Source organism: Mus caroli, chromosome 13, assembly GCF_900094665.2.
Source record: "Mus caroli chromosome 13, CAROLI_EIJ_v1.1, whole genome shotgun sequence".
Classification (NCBI taxonomy): Eukaryota; Metazoa; Chordata; class Mammalia; order Rodentia; family Muridae; genus Mus; species Mus caroli.
This window is the reverse complement of record NC_034582.1, coordinates 58637046-58658467: the sequence shown is the minus strand read 5'-3', so window position 1 is coordinate 58658467 and position 21422 is coordinate 58637046. Positions and strand designations below refer to the sequence as shown.

General features: G+C 48.6%; 1 protein-coding gene across 4 annotated transcripts in view; it reads left to right on the top strand.

The window, feature by feature from the left end:
* Fancc (FA complementation group C) overlaps nt 1-14233 on the top strand; it is a 119926-nt gene extending 105693 nt beyond the window's left edge. For 3 of the 4 annotated variants that reach the window (XM_029468271.1, XM_029468272.1, XM_029468273.1), the window contains exons 11-15: nt 660-735; nt 2816-2897; nt 4312-4489; nt 8808-9011; nt 13566-14233. In XM_029468271.1, the coding sequence (XP_029324131.1) occupies nt 660-735; nt 2816-2897; nt 4312-4489; nt 8808-9011; nt 13566-13703 (678 nt within the window). In that variant the 3' untranslated portion in view covers nt 13704-14233. Of the gene's footprint in view, nt 1-659; nt 736-2815; nt 2898-4311; nt 4490-8807; nt 9012-9081; nt 9181-13565 lie in introns of all 4 variants that reach the window. The other variant, XM_029468274.1, reaches the window with a different exon arrangement.
* Nucleotides 14234-21422: the final 7189 nt, after the last annotated feature.

Genomic DNA, 21422 nt, shown 5'->3' with positions numbered 1-21422 from the left:
ATAAAAATATTGATTGCAAGGCTAGGGTTCAGGGGTTGACTTTGAGTGACAGGGAAGTCCCCTGGGGTGATAGCAGAGTTCTCAGTCATGATGGAGTGCTGGTCAGGTGGATTCACGTACTCACCCGAGATTATCAAGCTGTGTACATATGGCATGTGTACCTCAGATGCTGTGGACCTTACCTGGTCTTGTTTTTGTTTTATTTAAAAACAACAACAACAACAACAACCCCTCTGTGCTGTGGGGGAATGCTGGTCAGTCAGTCCAGCCTCATGCTCTCACCGTAAGAGCTGCTTGCTAGAGACTTTCATTGTCATGAGCGACATACTGAGATCCTGAGTCCAAGGGTCTAAGCCCTCTCTGAAGTAGAAGATAATGTTTGTGGCTGGGCTTCTGTGAGGAGAAAACTCAGTTAAAATGGCAGGAAGATCATGTCATTTCCCTCAGTTCAGAAAATGGCTCTTAAAGATGTTTTTGAGTTTTGTTTGTTTGTTTTGTTTTTGTTTTGGCTATTTATGAGATAACTGGAAGCATGCTTATAAACATATTTGAGGATGTATTGGTACAGTGGGTCACGGGCCGAGACAGGCAGAGGTTTATAGCATCCTCACTTCCTCTCAGCCCCAGCATTCATGCCATTTCCTCTTTAACTCTTGCAGCTGAAGTTTGCCCTCAGGACCTACTTTCCTTACGGTGCTCCATGTCTTGCTGCAGCGCTGTCCCAGCACCCTGAAGGTGAGCTGAGATACCTCTGCCTCTGTTGTAGTGACGTGTAGGGAGGAGCAGCATGGAAGCCTTCTCTTCCTCCTAGACACACAATGCACTTGTCCATTCAAGCTCTCAGGAGTCCAGTCTGTGCGTAGGCTTACATGAGAGCATGCTTTGCTTCCTAGGTATGAGGAAAATGAAGGCCGCCTCTGATAACAGCTTTGCCGAGGCTGCCAGGGACAGGCTAAGCCAGAACACAACAGTGCCCTTGTTTGTTTTTCCTTCTTTGCTCCATGCAGCCTTGGACAGAAGACAGGATTAAGTGAAGGATGAGGCCTTGCAATTTGGGGAAGATTTTTTTCCCCCCTCAAAGGAAAAGATTTTGAAAGATTTGGTAAATTTTTATTGTTAGAGCCCAGCCTTTTTTGCTTCATCTGCCAGTCTACTTCCCAAGGCCATGTCTGTAATCACTGGTGTTGATCTCTGACTGTCTGTGAGCTCATGTGGAGGGAATGACTCAGCTATGAGCATAAAGGAGCCTTTTCCCTCTGATGAGACAGTCTGTAGACATGGCCTGTGACAGGAAGAGGAGGGATGGAGGAGGGCTCATGTTTCTGTGCTGTGGCCACTGTGGCTTCTTTCCCTATACTTGAGAAAGATCTGTTTGAGGTAAGTAGAATATCCAGAATTCCAAAGTGTTTTACAAAGTCTAAATACCCTTTCCTTTAGTCTATAAGATGTAGGTTTTGCCTATATGGCTTACACAACAAAGCCCTCTCAGAGAGAGCTGGGGTCCAGGGAGCACAGTGACCTTCGTGGGATGTCTGCATGATGGTGTTTAACCCTTCTCCTCTACTGTGCCTAGGAGTAGTCGTGTCCTCTTTTTATTTCTTCTTTTCATTCAGTGGGGACACAGTAGGAACACTTTATTGGTGTAACAGGAAAGACTACAACTGTCTTGGGCCCATTACATAAGTCTGAGGCCAGGCTTGTTGGGAAGCAGTCTGGGGACCTCAAAACACACTGGAGATTAGGTTCCGGAAACCCAGGTCAGTCATGGCCAACATTGTGAATTTAGGCTGCCTGCCTTCCCATCCCCCAAAGTCAACACTCACTGGCTTTTAAGCAAAAACAAAGAAGCACTGTGTTGATCTGGAGAACAGTTTGCATACCTGCTGCTTTGGGGGAAAGTTGGATATTTTAGTGCTCATCAGAACTGTACTTCATGTCCACAGTGAGGTCTTGGAAGCATTAAAAAATTACTGCTAAGCCGTGACCTTCAGGGGCTTCAGGAAACGAAAATTCAGAGGAAATGCTATTTACCTTCAGAAGTTAAGTCAGAGGGAGGGGCTGCTGTGTGCCCCAGGTCTACATTGTGGAGGAACAGTGGTGACCTCTCCACCTCAGGTTTTGTCATGTGATCCATTATAACTACAGATGCATGCAGGTCAGATGTTTATAAGCAGGTGTGAAATCAGACACGCCTTATCAACAACTTTTGCTTGCATGGTTCTATGTGCTTTCCCCCTGGCCTGTACTGTAAACCTGAGACACCAGCCTGATCCCAGCGCAGTCTATGTGCTTTCCCCCTGGCCTGTACTGTAAACCTGAGACACAGCCTGATCCCAGCGCAGGAAAGTATGGTGGTGTGGTCCCTCTGTATTTTGATGTCACAAACTTGAGATGGAGCCAAAATGTGGTAAAAAGAAAAACACAGGACATCTTGTAGCAAGGCAGGAGTCTTTCATTGACCTGCATACACCCCCGTTAAAGATATTTAGAACCAGGCATGGTGGTGCAGGGTGGCAGTCCTGGTTCCTGGAAGACAGACAAATAGAAAGTTCAAGGCCAGTCTAGGCTACATAGTGAGTTAAGGGCAGCTTGGACTATAACAGTAAGACACTGTCTGAAACAAACAAGACAACAAAAGAAACTTTGAAGTTTGACTCAGAGACAGATCCTGGCAGAGAGAACTATGACATGGGTTCTGTGAATGGCGGGGGCAGGGGCATTTCTTTCAGCACAATGCTTCCAGTCTAAGCTTTAGGAGTCTCCCCATGGGTTTGGCTTTCCTTCAGTTCCCTTTCTGACTTCTCTCCACCCACAGCAATCCCACAGGGACACCGGCTCCAGCCTCTGCTGCACATTTCCCAACTCCTCAGAGAAGCAGTTGAAGACTGTACTCGTGGGTAAGCAAAGCCTGACCACCCCTGACAGGTGGCCTCCCGACCTTCCTTTGAGCAGGTTGGCAGCTGAAGGCATTGCTGGTCCCTCCCACACCCACAAGTACACATCCTCCTCACTGGGCTAGGTGAGAAACGGAGAAATGCAGCATTGCTATGGGTCCAGTGAGGGGCCAGCATTGCAAGCGTGTCTGCATAGAGTCAGCTCTAATAAGGGCTGCACTTAAGAGTTTGGCACTTGCAAAGGAGAGAGACCTCCAGAATGAAGCTTGCCCGCACGGTGCCCTGGTTCTCTAGGAAGAGACTGAGCTGCTCTGCTCCTGGTCAGTGGGAGGGATGCTAACTATTTGTATCCCATTCCCTTTGCATTGTTTTCCCTTTCGTTTTCTCTCCAGAGGCTAAAGAGATGGCTCAGTGATTCAGAGCACTTTGCTGTTCTTAGAGGGGACTCACAGTCGGTTCCTTGCACCTACATTAGGTGGCGCACAACCCCCTGTAACTGCAGTTCCAGAGGTTCTGATACCCTTTTCTGGCCTTTGTGGCCACTTACATGCCCAAGAACATACAAATAAGCACACAGATAAATTAAAAATAAGTAAATAACGGTGTCTCCAAAGCTATCTGGCCTGTCCTAGAGTAAATGACTCTACAGCATGTCATAGGCCTCTAGGTATTGCTCTCCAAAAGCATTCCTGTGCAGGCGTGCTGCCATCTTCATCCTGTCTCTGGCCTCCCAGCTTGCCCATGTTGAGAGGATAAAGGGCAGCTCATTCTTTGTTAGCCTAAGACTCTCTTGTCCATCTTTCCTTTGAGATTCTCTGGTCGACTAATACTGCCCACAGCACGGTAGGGGCTGCTGTGCCTACCTGTATGATTGAGTGCTTGAGCCCTCAAACATTCCTCCCAGTTGAATTCTTAAAACAGCTCAGACAAAAAGCTGGTGTTCAGGTGGGGTGGATGAATGTCAGTGTCTGTGTTGTCCGTGGGCCTTGGTGTCTACCTGCAGGAAAGGGTTTGAAGCAGATTAAGACGTTTTTTCTGGAAGGGGAGAGGTAAAGGCCAGATAGATCTGTGCTGTGGCCTGGGCTGGCTGCTCGGTATACTTGCTGATGAGGTCTGTGACCCTTCAGCTCTGTTCAGTGGTGGGTTGCCCTCCCTCTGACAGGGATTAAGGCTGAGGTTGCACCTGTCTTCCCTTTTCCTTCATTGTCCTTCAAACTTGATTTCAAACATGTAAATCAAGTGTCCTAGGGGTACAGAAGGCAAGAACCATGCTTAGAACTTGGGGATCCCCATAGTTGATCTGAGGGTCTTTTTGTTCAATGGGAAAGAACAATTTAAACTGCTAGTTTGTAAACATTAAAGTTGTTTTGAACAAAAGGAGGAAGGGTCCACGTGTGTGCGCCCTGTTGTGTTGCAGGTCTCCGAGAGATCCCTTTGAGAGCTGGTTTCTGTTTGCTCACTTTGGAGGATGGGTTGACCTGGCTGTGGCAGAGTCACTGCTGAGGGAGGAAGCTGAGCCTCCTGCCGGCCTGCTGTGGCTCTTGGTGTTCTATTACAGCCCACAGGATGGGAGTCAGCGGAGAGAGCAGAGCATGGTAAGTGCAGGTCCTACTGTGCTCTCAGGGTTGGGCCTCAGGGAGCTTGGAGAACAGAAAGGGAAACTTGACTTGGCTTACCTTTACACACACACACACACACACACACACACACACACACACACACACACACCACACCCCGTCCCATCCCCAGCCAGGTCCCCAGGCTCGGAGCACTTGTCAGATGTTTTGGTGATGTGTGCACATCCACCTGGGCTGAGCTTACAGCCTGTGACCTTCTTCTGCCTCCACAGGGACCCAGGACAAGAGGCTGCCCCAGCAGTCAGGCTGATCTTGCTCTGGGCCTTCTGTCTTCAGAGTTATTTGATCTGTTCTCCCCAGTGGCCTCAGTTGCCCTAATTTATCCTCCTGCCTCACCCCAGGGCTCTATACTCTAGGAGATGCCATGCAGGGCAATAGCTGCTCTGAGAAGGACTATCCCAAGACAGAGACTGGATCTTGAGCCAGTCAGTGCCTTCTCTTGCCCACCAGCAGCCTGACTAGTCTACTTCCATCTCACTGCTTTCCTGCATCAGTCAGACTCATACTGAGGTGATCTTAATCACTTGGGTCAAACAGGGTATCGATGTATAGGACTGTAACTGTGTACAGCAAAGATGTTAGTAGAATGTTGTTATTTCAGGAAGCAGCCATGCTTTCATTAAAGATTTGCCACCTCCCTGCAGACATTTATGCTGGCTTTAAAAAATGTCGTCACTAAGGTGACGGCTTAGTGGTTAAGAGCATTGACTGTTTTTTCCAAAGGACTCAGGTTCAATTTCCAGCACCCACATGACAGCTCAAAACTGTCTCTAACTCCAGTTCCAGAGGGTCCAACAACCTCACACAGATACACATGACGGCAAAACACCAATGCACACGGTGGGAAAAACAACAAGCCTTCAGTCTCTGTTTTTGACTTTAGTAATAAAAGGAATGGGTCTCAGTGTGAATAGAACAATGCTCCTGTCTGTTCCAAAATCAGAGGCTAGCGCAGTCTTGTATTTCACTGGTTTAAAGCAGCAGTCCTCAACCTGTGTGTCTTGACCCCTTTGGGGTGTCAAAGATCCTTTCATGGAGATCACCTAAGACCATCAGAAAAAAACAGGTATTTACATTATGATTCATCACAGTAACAAAATGATAGTTCTGAAGGAGCTATGAAAGTCATTTTGTAGTTAGAGGTCACTACACCATGTGGAACTGGGTTAAAGGTCACATTCGGAAGGCTGAGGCCGAGAACCATTGGCTTGAAGGCTTGCCTAGTAGGGTGAATATGAGCCTTGGCATTGTAAAAAGTTGAAATTTGCAGATGGTTTTGGGTTAGAACAAAGTGTTTTAAAGAAGTTATCATCTACATATGTATTTGAAGATTGGTGTTTAATTCAAAAGAAAACTTTCTTTGCTTCAAAATATCACATTTGGACTGGTAAGACAGCTCAGCAGGCAATCTCACTTGCTATGAAGTCTGAAGACCAGAGTTTGACCCATAACACACATAGCAGAAGGCCGAAACATATCCTCTGACTTCCCCATACTTGTGTCACACACGCACCCACACACATAATAAATAAAATAAAAATTTAAAATATCTATCACATTAAACTGACAAAGGATGATCCTAGCTCACTCATCTTTTTTTTCCTTTTTTTTCCCCCCCTTTTTTTTTTTTTCTTTTTTGTTTGGTGGTTTTTTGAGACAGGGTTTCTCTGTGTAGCCCTGGCTGTCCTAGAACTCACTCTGTAGACCAGGCTGGCCTTGAACTCAGAAATCTGACTGCCTCTGCCTCCCAAGTGCTGGGATTAAAGGTGGCGTGCTGCCCAGCCTAGCTCACTCATCTTATTGTTCGTAGGATGATCCAGGTGTATGATGCACTTGTCATCTCTGAAGCCCTTTCATTTTTGGTTTGTGTTAGATTCCGTGTGAACTAAATTGGTAGATATGGGTTGTTAATATATATGCATCACAGATACTAACAGAGACTGACTCTTGAAATGCAGAGTATCTTGTAAGATTTAATATATAGGGGCTAGCAAGATGGCTCAGTGAGTAACTGCACCAACCACCAAGCCTGACAGCCTGAGTTTGATCCTGGTGCACATCATGGAAGGCAAGAACTAACTCCTAAAGTTGTCTCTGGCCTCTATAGATGCATTGTACCCCGACTGCCCACGTGTATGCATATGTATACACAAATGAATTTCTTTCTTTTTAAAATGGACTTAATTTCTAGACAGTTCTTCACTGGTGCATTTTCCTGCTAGCTAGCCTGGATTCAGGAGTATTTCTCGTTCTTTACAAATACACCTTGGTCTTACACGGGGTGATTAGACATCTGAATAAAAGCAGGGTTCTCCATTCAGAGGAGTTCACTGTTTTCTGTCTTTACTCCTTAGCTGGTCACTCAGAGGCAGCCACTGCCTAGTCCTAGAAGCCAGAGTTTCCCATTACTGATGCCTTGGTGTCTGACCAAAGGCACTGGTGTATGCCACACTCCAGGAAGGTGTCTTCCTAAGTATTAATGCAGGCATTTTGTGTAGCTGGGCTTGGGAGCTTTAACCCCTTTATAGTCAGCAGGAAACTGAATACAGGCTGAACTGTGTCACAGTACACAGGCATAGTTGGATTCTGGAGTTTGCTAGTGTTTATGCCCTTAACTTACAGCAGTAAGTCATGGTTAGTCACTTGGCTGCAAGTGCTATGAGACAGTTTCCTCTGCTGGTTATACTTGTGATACAAAAGCATATTTGTCCTTCTTGGGTAACACCTGCAACTGTGTTCTTCTGCTTTGGTTAACTGAATCGGATCATGACTTTTTCTAAAGCCTGTATTTAATGTACTTTTGGGCTTAGTTGGGGACTCAAACCCTTCAGACACTGTCCTGCCACTTGTAAGAATCTTCCTGGAGAGGCAGAGGTTCACACAAAGCTGCTTGCAGATTGATGGACATCAAAGCAGAGTCCATAGCTACAGGAGCTGACATAGCCTGAGCTCTGTGTGCTGTGAGTGGTGCTGTGTATCCCAGCCATGTACTAGCACACTACAAGGAAGACCCCATTGCCAGGTGTGCTAGGCATGGAAGCTGTGCATGGCACACTGTGGAAGAGTGAGAGAGGAGCAGCCACTCCGAATGGGTGGAGCATAGGTTGCTTGGGTCTGTCAGATGATGCTGAGTGGTAGACTGTTTTCCCATTCTTTATTCCTCATGTTTCCCATAGGAAGCAAAAGTAAATCTTTATAATATAGAATGGAAATATGTTATGAAGAAAAAAGGCTTATCTTTCACTTCAGAGACACACATCTCCCCTATAGAAGCTTCTAGACGCAGAAGGCACACCGAGAGGAAAGTCAGCGTGGACAAACAGGATTGAGTTTGGGGTATGCAGATCAGAAAGAGGGGAAAGGTGAGACTTCTCCAGATGCCATCAACTGAGATGGTGGCCACCCTAGGAACACTGATCCTCTCAGTGGGAGAGTCCTGTGGTATCTTTCTCATGGTTACCCTTGTGGTCCAGAGAACTCACACAACACTCCTGTGTGCTGCTGTCTGAAACAGGTGGCACTGATTGGACCTGAACTTGCAGGTTAGAAGCAGCTCTGAGAGATCCACAAAGTTAGTTGTGGGAATTCTCTGAACAGGACAGAACATGGATGTGATGTTCTACACTGTATCTGCCTCAGAAGCTCTGGGCTTCTGTGAAACACAGCAATAGGCCACTCTTGAAACAAGCAGGAGTCTCAGCATGAAATAAATATTTTTTATGCAAAAACAACCCACGGACTTAGAACAACTACTGTTATTATGTGGATTCCACAGCCTTGTGCCCTCTGCTTAAGCTGTGACTTGTAGGAACAACTGTCCCAGTGTTTGCAACAAAACAAACGAGCTTGTGTGTGCCTGGCCTGTGCTTCCCTCACATTGCCCAGGCAGGGGCAGCCCTGCATTCTTATCAGCACTGCCCAGTGGGGCCTGGGACTCTAATTGATTATAGCTTATGGTCAGGAGTCTTCAAGAGGCCTTTTGCATTTTTCCCACAGTAAGAAAATTCTGACTACCTTCTGCTGAGGACTTGCCTTCATTTCCTTCCATAAAAAAAGGTCAGGTCCTGCCATGATGCCCTGGCTCCTTGGTGGGCAAGATGAAAGAAAGGCAGGAAATTTCCATTATGTCCATTTAGGTTTATATGGAGCTGTGTGTGAACTAGTGTGTTGGGTACCCGGCTGTTTCTCTCTCTGGAGCGTGAAAGCATCAAGTCAGTCCTAGAGTCTCTTCTGTCCTGAGTCTAATGTCTCAACCCACTGGATGTGTATTCCCCAGGTGGAGCTGAAGGTATTAATCAACCATCTCCTGATGCTGCTCAGAATCGGCCACCTCTCAGCTACTGATCTGCAGGAAGCAGCTGAGAGTCCCAGTGGAGACCCTAGACCACCTGTATGTGGACAGCTGGTCAGACGCCTTCTTCTTAGTCTCTTGCTCTGGACCCCAGAAGGCCATGCAATTGTCTGGGAAGCTGTCACCCATGTAAGTTGCTCTCTTTTTCCAACCTGTACTTCAGTTCACACTCTTCGTGGAGGTAGATTATCTCCTTAAGGGTCTGACTTTTGAGATCACAGGCCCAGGATGCTGCCCCAGGGTATGGAGATCCACAAGGCCACAGCACAGACCCAGAGCCCACCTGTGCTGTACAGAGGTATGTGGAGGAGAAGGCATGCTTTTAGAAAGGATGTCACCTTATAGGCACACTTGCAGGCGCTGCTGGCACCACCCACACTGAGAGCTGGGTGCCCTGCATCCCATGTTATGGTCACTCTCTGCCATGTCCTGGGGAGAGAAGTCCAGCTTCAGGGACAACATGCTCCTAGTAGCCATCATGCTACTGTAACAGGTCAGAGCTTACTTCAGAGAAAGCATTGTTTAGTATATCAGTTTTCTTGTTGCAGTGACAAAAATCTGAGAAAAACAGCTACAAGGGAGGAGTCAAGAAGAGTTAGTGTTTTACTTCACATAGCTTAGTGGTGCTGGGCCCACCCATGGTCAGGCAGATCCCTGTGGCAAGAATGGGTGGCAGTGACTGTCTACCTAGGGTGCATAGAAAACACAGAATCCAAACATCCCTAAGGACTTCCCCCGTGACCCACTTCCCTCGGATAGTCCCTGCTTCCTACTGTTTCCAGATAGTACTACCAGCCAGGTGTCAAACCTAGCTTATGAGTCTTTTGGAAAGACAGTTGTCAAAACCATACTGCTAGTTAGAAACTCTTGTAGAAGCACACATGGCTTTGTAAAGGGGTCAGTCAGAAGTGAGTCACATCCATGACACAGACCCTGCAGTGACAGTTTGATTATGACACCAAAATCAACAAAAGGAAAAGACAGATAAATTGTGGTCTACACAAAAGTTTAAAACTTGTGCATCAAAGGATATCAAAGTACAGGGTGATTCAAGAATGGGAGAAAGCTGGGGTCAGGATGCATCGGGTACAAATTATGTGTTCAGGATACATATAGAATTCTTAAGACCGACAGCAATGCTGAAGCATCTAGTGAAAGATGGGTGAAAGGATAGGTCAGACACTTCTCCAGGAAGCTGAGTGAATGCTCAGAAGCACCTGAGAAGAGACCCATGGCACTGTAGTTTCCAGATCACACACCTCGATGGTGGCTACTGCAGAACTAGTAAAGCAACATTGAGAATCAGGGTGGCATCGTGAGGCCTTTCCGTAGGGAATGCTACAGTGATGCAGCCACTGTGAAGGAAGTAGTCTCACTCTACTGTGGGACATAGCGATCCTGTCCCCAGGTCAGGCTAAAACAGGCATGTGTCTTAGGATCTGTGCTGTTGACAGCAGCAAGGAAGAGTGCAGGCCTGGATAAGCACGGGTGCTCGTGCACACAACCATGCATTACCCTTTGTCCTTGGAAAGGAAGGCGCTTTTGCCACCTGGTACAACATGGGTGAACCTTGAAAGCTTTGTGCTATGTGAAATCAACTAGCTGCAAGGAAACCTGTGTGAGTCATCTGGAATAGCCTGATTCACAGAAGTAGAACAGAGGCTTCACAGGGCTGGGAATGGGTGGATGGGCAAGGTTTAATTGTGCAGAGTGTCTGGAGATAGGTGCAGGTAATGGTTGGACAGTATTGTTAATGTAGGTGGTACAGGCCTGGAATCCCAGCATATGAGATGCAGCAAGAGGATCAGAAGTTCAGGGTCATCCTTGGCCACAAGTGAGTTGGAGGCCAGCCAAAGCTACATGAAATACTATCTCAAAAGAAACCAAAAAGGTAAACCATAACATTGCCAACCGTAGGAGTTATATTTTCAAATTTTAAAAAATTATTAACATTATAAAAATATATATCTTGATGAAGTTCTACATACAAAGTAAAAAATAGAATTCATGCAGCCAGCAACTCCACTCAAGAAAGGACTGGGCTATTCCCAGAGCCCCACCTGGTGTTGGTCTAAATGTGAACTCTAGGAAGGAAGGTCAGGAGGCAGATGTGTCCCTGCCAAAAACCCTCTGTGTTAGAGCTCTGACCTCCTGTGCTTGTCCTGCATTAGGGCTGGCCCAGCATAAGAATATATTCAGAAGCCGGGCGTGGTGGCGCATGCCTTTAATCTCAGCAGTTGGGAGGCAGAGGCAGGCGGATTTCTGAGTTTGAGGCCAGCCAGGTCTACAAAGTGAGTTCCAGGACATCCAGGGCTACACAGAGAAACCCTGTCTCAAAAAACAAAAACGAAACAAAACAAAACAATATATTCAGAAATCTACTGAGCATGGTCCAGTCCTAAAACACATGCCTTCAACAACATGGTAAAGCAGGACATGGCACTGAGGGACAGTCACCAAGACAAATGTTACCTCGCCATACCTTCATCTGCCATGTTGGGTGCAGGGGATGTTGGACAAAGTATTGCAGTTATAAGTAGATCCTGACTCAGTAATTCCACCTGAAAGTTCCTCAGTTACACCTTAAGTGTTCTGCATACATAGTGTACACAGTCACAGGTGTGTTAATGAGATTGACTGGGGATCAGTTCACAATGTGGACATAACAGAAGTGTCAGCAGGAAACATCTCAGCCACATGCCTTGGGCTTACCAGCCACCCAAGTTCTCTGCCAGGCCTGCTGCAGCAGCAGCTCTGCCTGTCAGCTTCTTCCTGGGCGGGAGTCAGGCCAGCATGAACAGGTAATGTTACATGGACAGTGACTTTGTGAGGGTTCTTGGATTTCCTGTAGTGTTGATGTGAAAAAAGACCCTGAGAAAAGCAACAAGGGAGGAGATTTATTCTAGCTCACAGTTACAGGGTTCAGTCTATCAACTGCCTAGAGAACAGAGGAAGCCACACACTGCTTCCTCCAAGGAGTGCTCTATCCAGGCCTGTATCAGACTGTCAGGTGCTGTCCTTGTAGATACTGAAAACTGTCATTAACACACAGCCTTCCTTTTGAGGAAGCTTGCCCCAGGCTTCAGGTAGCTGGGATTTTGGCCCCCAGCCCAGTCAATGGCAAAAGTTATCTATCTACATGCAGCTTAGCCTTTTGCAAAAAGGCACTTCTGAAAGAGCAGTTGTGGGTGTCACCTGAGGACCACGGCCTTAGGGCAGATCATGAATGTAAACTCCGAGCTAGCATAGAGCCACTTCCAGGAATGTGGTCTGGCCTCTGTCAGCAGCGAGCATCTGGATGGGCACTGGAGTGGGCAGTAGCCCACTTCCTTACGACCTCCTGCCACCCTAGCACTCTCCAGTGTGAGCCTGGGGGATGGCGGAGGTTGGCCGCTGGTCCTCTCATGGGCGTTTCTTTCTGGCTTTAGCTTTCTGAGTTGCCATAGTCCTCAGTAGGCATCTGTTCTGGCTTTTCCTTCTCTGCCCGCTTGCCACCCACACGCTTGCTTCCTCACTGGTGCTAGGTTGGGTGCAGAGCACCAGTTTGTGTCTGGAATCTGCTCCACCCTGCCTGCCCTCCTTGCACTTTTGTGAGTCTCCTCATCCTCTGTTCCACGTCCTTCCTATCAGGTTGACGGCAGTGTGAGATCAGCTCTGAGATCAGCTCTGGTTCGACTCTTGCACATACTGCAACAGCCCAGGCCTGGGAAAGATTTGAGGTTAGGCTGTGTAGCGACTGCCTACCTGCCCTTGACTGGGCAGCAGTCTGTGCACACAGGGTCTAGACATACATGAAGTCTTTAAGGTACTTAGAAAGGACAGGGGCTGTGTCTAAGGTCACTAGCGCCATGCATCTGGGTCAGATGCCCAGAGCCTGCAGAAGCTGCCAGGCCATCTCAAGCCCCATTACCTTCAGCAGCATGACTACAGTGTGCGATATTGTGATTGCAGCTCTCCCAATCTGTGTTTCACTTTACTGGTGGTCAGAGATTGGAAGGCCAGGAGTGAAGAGTTGCCTAGGCTATGGGCCCGCAAAAGCTCAAAGTCACAGTCAGGGCAAATCTAAGGGTACTTGTCACTCTAAAGAGAAGCCTGGTGAGACAAAAGGAAGCTGAGCTGGGGCTAAATCTGCAGGCTCTGTGTGCACAACACACAACCAGTGTGTATCTTCCTCCACAGTTAGTATCCTGCACATGTGCAGATCATATACACCAGTCTCAATCTCCCTGTCATCTCAACTGAGGTTCTTGGGAAAAAAAAGTACTGATGCCAACAAGCAAAAATGTCTCAAGGCTGATGAAAGTTAAATTACTAACCACCCTGCCTGCTGCCCTGAAAGTGGATAGTCCAGGAATGGAAGCTTAAGGCTGCTTGTGTGAAAGCCTTTGCAGAGAAAGTCAAGTAACCCATGCTGTCTTGCTCCTCACAGCACATAATCCCAAAGCTGTGACAGTGTGCTGGGAAGACCTTGCTGCCTCCACAGTGCTTGTATGTGGCTCTGAGACCCTAGGGACCACCTGGGGCCTCGTGGGAGAGGCTGGTCATCAGGAAGGGGGCCCTGGAGATAGGCATGATTTGACATTTACCTTGTAAACGAGGCAGAAGTGATCCATGCTCTCCCTGAAGCCTTCTGCTGAGTGTAGTGGGCAGTATCCTCATCTTCCCTTTCTTCCCTTCCTGCAGATGGCCCACACAGATGCTGTAATCCAGGAGATTATTGGTTTTCTTGACCAGACCTTGTACAGATCACATCATCTTTGTGTTGAAGCCTCAAGAAAACTGGCCCGAGAGCTCCTAAAGGAGCTGCAAGCCCAGGTCTAGCAGGTAGCACAGAACGTGGGCACCTGCGGTGAAGCTCCCTCAGTGGATGAGATGCTGTTTCTGAGGCAAGAACAAGTGAGAGTGGTTGAGCACATTCGTGCCTTGGCCTGATGGAGTGATGTGTGCCGCCTCCCATGCACTCTGTACTGCTTGGCCCCGGCGGTCCATGAGTATTATGAAGGGAAGGGCCCAGACTGCCAGTCATTGATAAGAGCTAGCACTGGCTGGCGTGCTGGCTCTCTTTATCCTTCCCTCTCTAGTGAAGGTGTGGGGATGCCCAGTAGCAGGAGACAGGAGCCCTGCAGTGGATGAGGTTGTACCTTACAGATGAGCGCCTGCCTCACCAGTGATTGTCGCTCAGTGAGGCCTTTGTTCCTCAGTGCAGAAATGCTGCAAGGCACCCACTATAGTGGAAGGAACAGAGGTGGCCAGAGAAGGGTCATTCCTTCCTCCTCCCCTAAAGCCCCAAAAGGCAAAACACATCTGCTTCCCGGGTGACCTATGTCTAGTAAACAAGATTTGGAAACTGAGAGTGAGTCCTTGTCCTCCTGCACTTGCTGTGGGTGGGGATGACGGGCATGGCTGTTGGTTTTCTAGTGAGAATATATACAAATGAGCAGTGTGTGGGCTGTGACCCTCCTGCACATCTGCTATGAGAACCCTTGCCCCATGTGAAATCAGCTTCAACTCTCACAGTAGGACATTTGATGACTGCACTCAGGCTGTCTAGGGGGGTGTGGCATAAGTCATGAAGGCCTGGGTTTTCTCTTGCATCTGCACATCCAGGCTCTGCTGGGGAAACACTGACTGGCACATATGCAGTGGGTGCTCAGTCACCTGCCACGGCATCCAGGACATCTGCCCACAGACGAGGAGGAGCCTTGTGTCTGTGCTCCAGGCAGCCAGCTCCTTGTAATGGTGTTTTAACGTCTCAACCTATTTCCACCTAATGATCCTGAAGTCCAGGGACAGTGGAATTGAGGGGCCTGGGGAGGAACAGCTGGAGCAGCAGGGACAGAGACAAGTCCCATTACACAGGGACAGAGATGCTGAATAATTGGCGAGGTACCTTCTATTGGCCAAGGGATCCAGAATAGCTGCAACCAGAGAAAGATGAGAAATGAATGAATTTCATTCCCTTTTCATCCAGAATGAGGTCCTGTTCTTAGCTGGATACTGGACTTTGACATGAAGTCTTTGTTTTGTGAAAACACTCCAAGTCACAAAGCCATTTCACAAATCCCAATCTAACATTAAGGTAAAATAAACTCCTAGAAACCAGAACCACATTTAATCCAGGCCACATGAGCCCCTCCTCACGAGCCAGGCTCCTCTCATCCTGGGCACATACCTATATACCCCAAATGTGGGTGGGAAATACGTGCCGGAATACTGAAAGCTTTGTACCTCTCTGTAGAAATGACCGAAACTCTCCCTGTCCCTCTGGTGGTTCATACACAGCATAAAGTTTATAGGGCCCACCAGGACTCTCCTTGTAAGCAGCAGGAAAGAGATTTGGGTATGTGAAAGCAACTAAGGGTTGGTGTTCCAGCCTGTGGACCCAAGCATGGGACAGGAAGGTGTGGTCTCCCTTTCCCCAGCCTGGAACCTGCTTGCTCAAGGGTGGAGTTTCCTGCTCATTCGTTCTGCCACGCCTACTGCTGGACCCTGTCACTTTGCTGCTTGGAGCCATACACGTGTTCATCCTGCTACTGGATCCCGAGATTGTTTGGCGGGAAATCGGGTTCACTCCCCCTTCCTTTATAACTGAGTGTCTGAAAAAGTAAAATTGAGCTTTGATCAGAATGCTGTCTTAGCTGCATTTCTTTCTCTCGACGCCTAGCCCCTCTTCTCTTCCAGGTTTCCAAAATGCCTTTCCAGGCTAGAACCCAGGCTGTGATCTGCTGGCCGGACACAACAGGAAGGCAGGTATGGAGCTGACACCACAGCAGGATGGGTCTGCAGCTAAGGAGGCCCCATGCCTCTTCCAGACCCAGGAAACAACCCAACAACATAAAAGGGTGGGCAGAGGGGGATACTGGCAAGGAGTCCTTCTCAAATGAGGCATAGCCAGCACTGTGGGTTGACATATTCTGCTATGGGGCTGCTCTAGAAGCACCCTGCCCCCAATGTTGTAAACCAACACATCAATACATCCTAATGCCACACCTGGCAGAGGACCACAGCTATCAGCAGGTGGCTCTTCATGAAAGATGTCCTGCCTTGGAGACACATTAGGTCCAGTAGATGCTAGTAGATTAGACAACCTGACACCAAAATACATGTGGAAGAATGAACTTCCAAGAAGGACCAAGAAGGTTCTAGAAGCAAGATATGAGGGCACTGAAGCATTCTACATGCCCTAGTCACAGCAGGCAGGTTGTGTGTGTGTGTGTGTGTGGAGAGAGAGAGAGGAGAGAGAGAATGTAAATGGATTAAACACTGCCAATAAGGGAACTGCACCTGCCAAGGTTGCCAGTGCCCTCCCACGGTTCCCCCCATCAGTCAGGTCTCAAGCATTAGGCCTTGACCCAGGGGTTGGCTGTTGCTCACCGTACACTGGAACCCTGACATCTTCCCACGTGGTGACACATGAGGCCTACTCTCTACCCACCATGGTTCCTATCCCTCTCTCTGCCCTGCCAATGGCCCGTGTTCTCTCCTTGCAGACAGCCATGTCATGCCTTAGACCACATGTGAACATCCTCACTACTGACAGGGCACTCTACAGTTCTAGCCCTAAGGTCCCCATTCTGTGTTGCTGTCCCAGGTTCCTTCCAGCAGGGAATCTGATTGCTTCTGTCACTCACTGCCTTGAAATAGATCCCTATCTTCTGTACAGCTAGGATTTCTCACACTGCAGAGGCACTTCCACCAGCAGGGAGAAGTCCTAAGGACTCCATGGGAACCCTAATTCTTGGGCCAAATAAATGTTAAGGAATGCAGACCACCTTCCTGGGGGTCAGTACACACTGGACGCCTTTCCTCTCAGGAAAGGCCCTATTTTGTTGTGAGGCAAAAAAGAGAGGGGACACTGCCTGGAGGTGGTGATGTGTCCCTGGATCTGGTAACTTTGCAGATAGCACTGGAACAAAACACAAAGCAGACATGATTTCAGGAAGTTTCCTTGGCTCATAGTTCAGAGGGACTTGTCATCACGATGGCTTAGGAATTCGGGCTGAGACAGCCTTCTGCTGTGGTGGGAGCCTGTGTGGAGACCTCTCACGGAACTCCAGGAAGCATGGTACAGGCAAAGACAGCCCTCAGGACCTGTTCCAGTGGCCTTGACCTAGAAGCCATGCCTCTCTCCATCCCAAAAGTTCCAGCAGCTAGGGACCAAGGTGTTCAAATAGATTAGCACGTGGGGGACAGTTCCCTGCAAACAGGAGGGCCTGGCCTCCCACACTGCCTCTCCTGTTCCGGGGCTCCAGGTTAAAAGCTCCAGGGGTCTTTCCAGTCAAGTGAGAGGTGGCAAGGAGAGGGAAAGGAAGTAGTGTCTCCGAGGGGTCCAGCCATGTCATTTACAGATTTACAAGCAACCCTGTGAGGCCCTCAGCTATGTCTGACCTGTGAAGCTCCAACAGACGGTAGAACACCAAAACCCAAAGACGACTGGTAAAACTGACCATTCAGGGAAAACCAGAAAACCCTCCTGAGTACAGACGAAAACCTGGAAAGGCAGGTGCCACACATGACCAAAAATCCCTTCTCTAAATTTGAAACTTCTTGAGAATTCAGTAAGAAATGTCCACCAACCCAAGAGACTCTGGGAGAGCAGCAAACACTGCATGTGGATGGGGAAAACACAAATGGCTTTCAGGGGCACTAGCACGGTGTAAAAAATGCTAGCAAGTACAAATTCCCCGTCATCCTGTGCTGAGCATCTGGAAAGCTGACAGGTGAGGAGTGAAGGCAGGCAGGGCCTTTGTGGACTACAGGTGGCCATGTGCCAGACTTTAGAGTAAGCAGGTCCTAGAAACACCATAGTAACAGAGTTACTCTATCCAGAACCCACCTGTCGGTACTTACCCCAAAGGACGTAAGGTAGACAGACATTCAAAGGGACTCTGTACACCCGTGTCCAGACTGTGATAAAATGTGCTGCGTACAAATAACAGCATCACTGGGCTCTAAAAAGGAGCAGCTCTGGTGAGGTGGCTCAGCAGTAAAGGCACTGCAGGCCTGGCAACTTGAGCATCTCCCCAGAACCTACAGAAAGGTAGGAGAGACCCAAGACCTCTTAGTTGTCCTCTGATCTCACATGTGCACCCTGCTCATTCCCAACATTATGCACATATGCATGGTAATTATAAATATAGATTTAAAAATTAAAGTGAAGAAATATGGAAGATACTATGCTAAGCTAGACAAGACAGGCAGGTGCACAAAGACATTAGAAAATTCACACACAATCCCTAGAACAGACAGACTCATGATGGCAGTCTAGTGATGCCACCAGGAACTTGGGAGAACAGGGGTAGGGTTAGTGTCCGATAGATCCAAAAGATTCCATTTGGGAAGAGAAAGTTCAGAACACAGATGGTGGTGGTCACACGGTGATTAGACACGGCACTGAAGTGTGCTCTCCAAGCACCAGAGCAGTGAATTCTAGGCTGTGACTATTTTACCACAATAAAACCATTGAAATCTAAATTATAGTTCCATCCACCCTGTAATACACACCTGCTTTAGGTGTCCCCTTCCCATTTCAGATGGCTTAGATCCCAATGATGAGTACCTGGGGAGTTCTCTCAGATGCTAGGAGGCTCAATATACAGAACAGCCAGGGTTATTTGGTGCAGCTAACCTTGGGGAAAGGCCCCGTCTATGTAAGTTAGGCTGTCCCCAGGATTTCAGGAGTCCAGGCATGGTAGTGCATATCTGCGGTCCAAGCTCTAGAGAGATGGAGGTAGGAGGATCCGAAGGCCAAGGTGACTCTCAGTTATTCAGCAAGCCTGAGAGAGAGTGTGCCGTGGCTGTGTGGTCTGACAGTGTGAACTCATCTTCTATACAGACTTGAGTATCACAGTCTTTGGAATTTTGGAGGGTCCTAAACCAACCCTCAAGGACACTACACATAGGCTGTTGTGCTGCCTCTGGGGAGCTTGTCTGTGTGCTTGCTGGGCTGTGGGGGAGGATGTTTGTTGTGCGTAACAATGGAGTGAGTGATTGGGCTCTGCCCCAGTGATTGGCTGGGGCAGAGCCCAGGTGAGAAGGGAGCGAGCTGTGCACAGTTCAGTTTCTGCTGTCTGATCTACAGAGAGAGAAAATGGAGGGAGGAGGGGTGGGGGAGAAGGAAGTAAAGCAGGTGGTGCCATCTGTGACCGAGGAGGAGACATCTGCCACCCCCGTGCTGTAGCAGCACGGTAGCACCCAGGACTTACAGTCCAGCATCTGAATAGAGGTTTCTAGTTAAGTACTCTCCATGGCTGGAGCCATGTGCTCTGACATGCATCCTGAGGCTCCATCGGCCACACTCCCAGCCTCTGTCCTGTCACCATCCTACTCTAGGACGTACCCTCCGACCTCCAGGCTTGCTGAGACCTCCACCTCTGTACCTGTCTCTTCCTGGTCATAGTATAATAGGTAAACATCACAACTGCAATTATTTACCATGAAACCATTATTGCACTTTATAACTCAACATAAACCTCACAGCTGTCTCCATTCTCATAGGCCACAGAGCCTCCAGCGCCTTCAACACTGCAGTGTGAAGGTGAGGAATGAGGTAAGGCTGTGTTGGGTTCAGGCGGCCTGGCTCCCCTCAGCTTTTCAAAGCCTCAAGTTCCACCTGGTTTAGAAGGCCACACTTCTCCCATAGGTTATTCCATCTGGACAGTGGGCAGCAAGGGAGGACCTACTGGAGTAGACAAGAACTTCCTAGAACTTGGGACTCTTGAGTGCTACAGCTGGGTACCAGGCTCTAAGGGTGTGTGTGCGTGTGTGTGTGTGTGTGTGTAAAAGAAATTATAGGCAAAATGACAAAGGTGGCTTAAGAAATGAGAAGCCGCAGGGCACACACCTACTCTGTATCCAGACATTCTGTATCCAGACATAGCCACAATAAGCTATGTAGCCAGGACAGAACACAGTCTGGTGGATAGCTTTCCTGGAATGCCATGGAACGGACAGCTGGTTAGGGCCTGCCTCGTCCATGTTCCTGGTCCACCCTGCCAGTGCCTAGGTAAGGTCATTATACAGACAAGAGACAGTGGTGGACCCAGGACAGATGGGAGAGATCCCATACTCATTCCTGTTCTGTCCTCGGGGACTCATAAGCCAACCCAAGCCTGTTTCACTGAATTGGCCAGATTTGATTTTACAAGCCATCTGAAGAGAAAGGGCATTGTATCTCCAACCCAAGCTTGCACACACATCCTGTCATGCCAGGTTTCTGGGGCCATCGCCAGCTGCTGAGGCCACATTCTGGTGACTGTGCCTCTTTTGTCTCCTATGCTTCTCTGAGAACAAGGACATGGACACTCCCAGCGGGATCAACCACCAAGGCAGGGCTTCTTTCTGGCCAGTCTTCCCACTGGGGCTACACATGCCAACACCAAGAGCTGGTCTCCTCAGCAGCCCACCCCATCCTGGGAAACTTCCTCAGCTTGCCCCAGGCTCCTCCCTGTCTCACACTGTCTGGTCATTGGTCTGAAGAGAACTGCCTTATTAGTTCATCAATCTCTCCGACAGCATCAATGGGTGGGAAGGGGGCCATAAAACCGTCCCCTGAATAGCCGGATGGCTGCTCCTCCCTCCCACCTCGTAAACCCCACAGACCAGCCAAGGGGCCTCAAATTCACTGTGGCTAGGGTGAGTTCACCCCCTCACTGAGACTACTCCCTGCAACCTTTCTTGGGAGGTCCAGGCACTCCCCACCCACGCCAGCCCTGGGAGTCTCAGAGATGTGATGCGGCTAGGCCACTCCCTAGGGAGAGAGTGTTCCAAGGGGCTGAATAACCACTGAGCTTTTGGAAACAATGTTAAGCCCCAGCAAGGTGTCTATATACTGTGGGAATGGGTATGGCAGCCCAGCCACTCAGGGAGCAGGCCAGATAAGGCCACAGGCCCAGCACCCAGGACTACTTGGCAGGTGTAGCTGGGGCAGGGTGTTCTCCTTTCCCTTACCAGGCCAGTGCTGTTCCTCTACTGGCTGGCTCCATCTCTGTGTAAGCCTAGTGGAGACCAGCTGGACTGAAGCAAGAAGCTCTGCATGTGAATCCTTCAGATCCCATCCTCTAAGTACTGCTTTCTGTTGCTTCCTGGGCCATAGCTGCTTTGGAGAGTTGTGGCAAAGGTGATGCTGTGGATAACAGAGATCCCTGTGTGTGTGGCATCCCCTGCTAGCTGGCCGCTCACTGGGCTTGTGTAGCCATGTCCTGCTAAGCCACGGTCAGGAGAAAAACCTGGTAGGAACTTAGCACTGGCCTGGAGTGGACCCTGAAAAACCCTCTGCTTTTGGTAGGGATGGCTTACATTGGGATATCTGCCATTTCTGGTTTCTACCCTGGGGACATTCTGTGACATTTCTGCTCACAAGCAAGAATACCTTGCTAGGGTATCAATTATTTCATTCTTTTGATGTGAAATTCGTTTGAATAAATACATAAATACATAAATGCTTTAAAATCCTCTAGTTCTATTGGAACAGTTGAGTCAGAGCGCCCAGAGTCCTTTCTGGGACTTTCTTAACCCCACCCTTCCCTTCTTCCTGCCTGG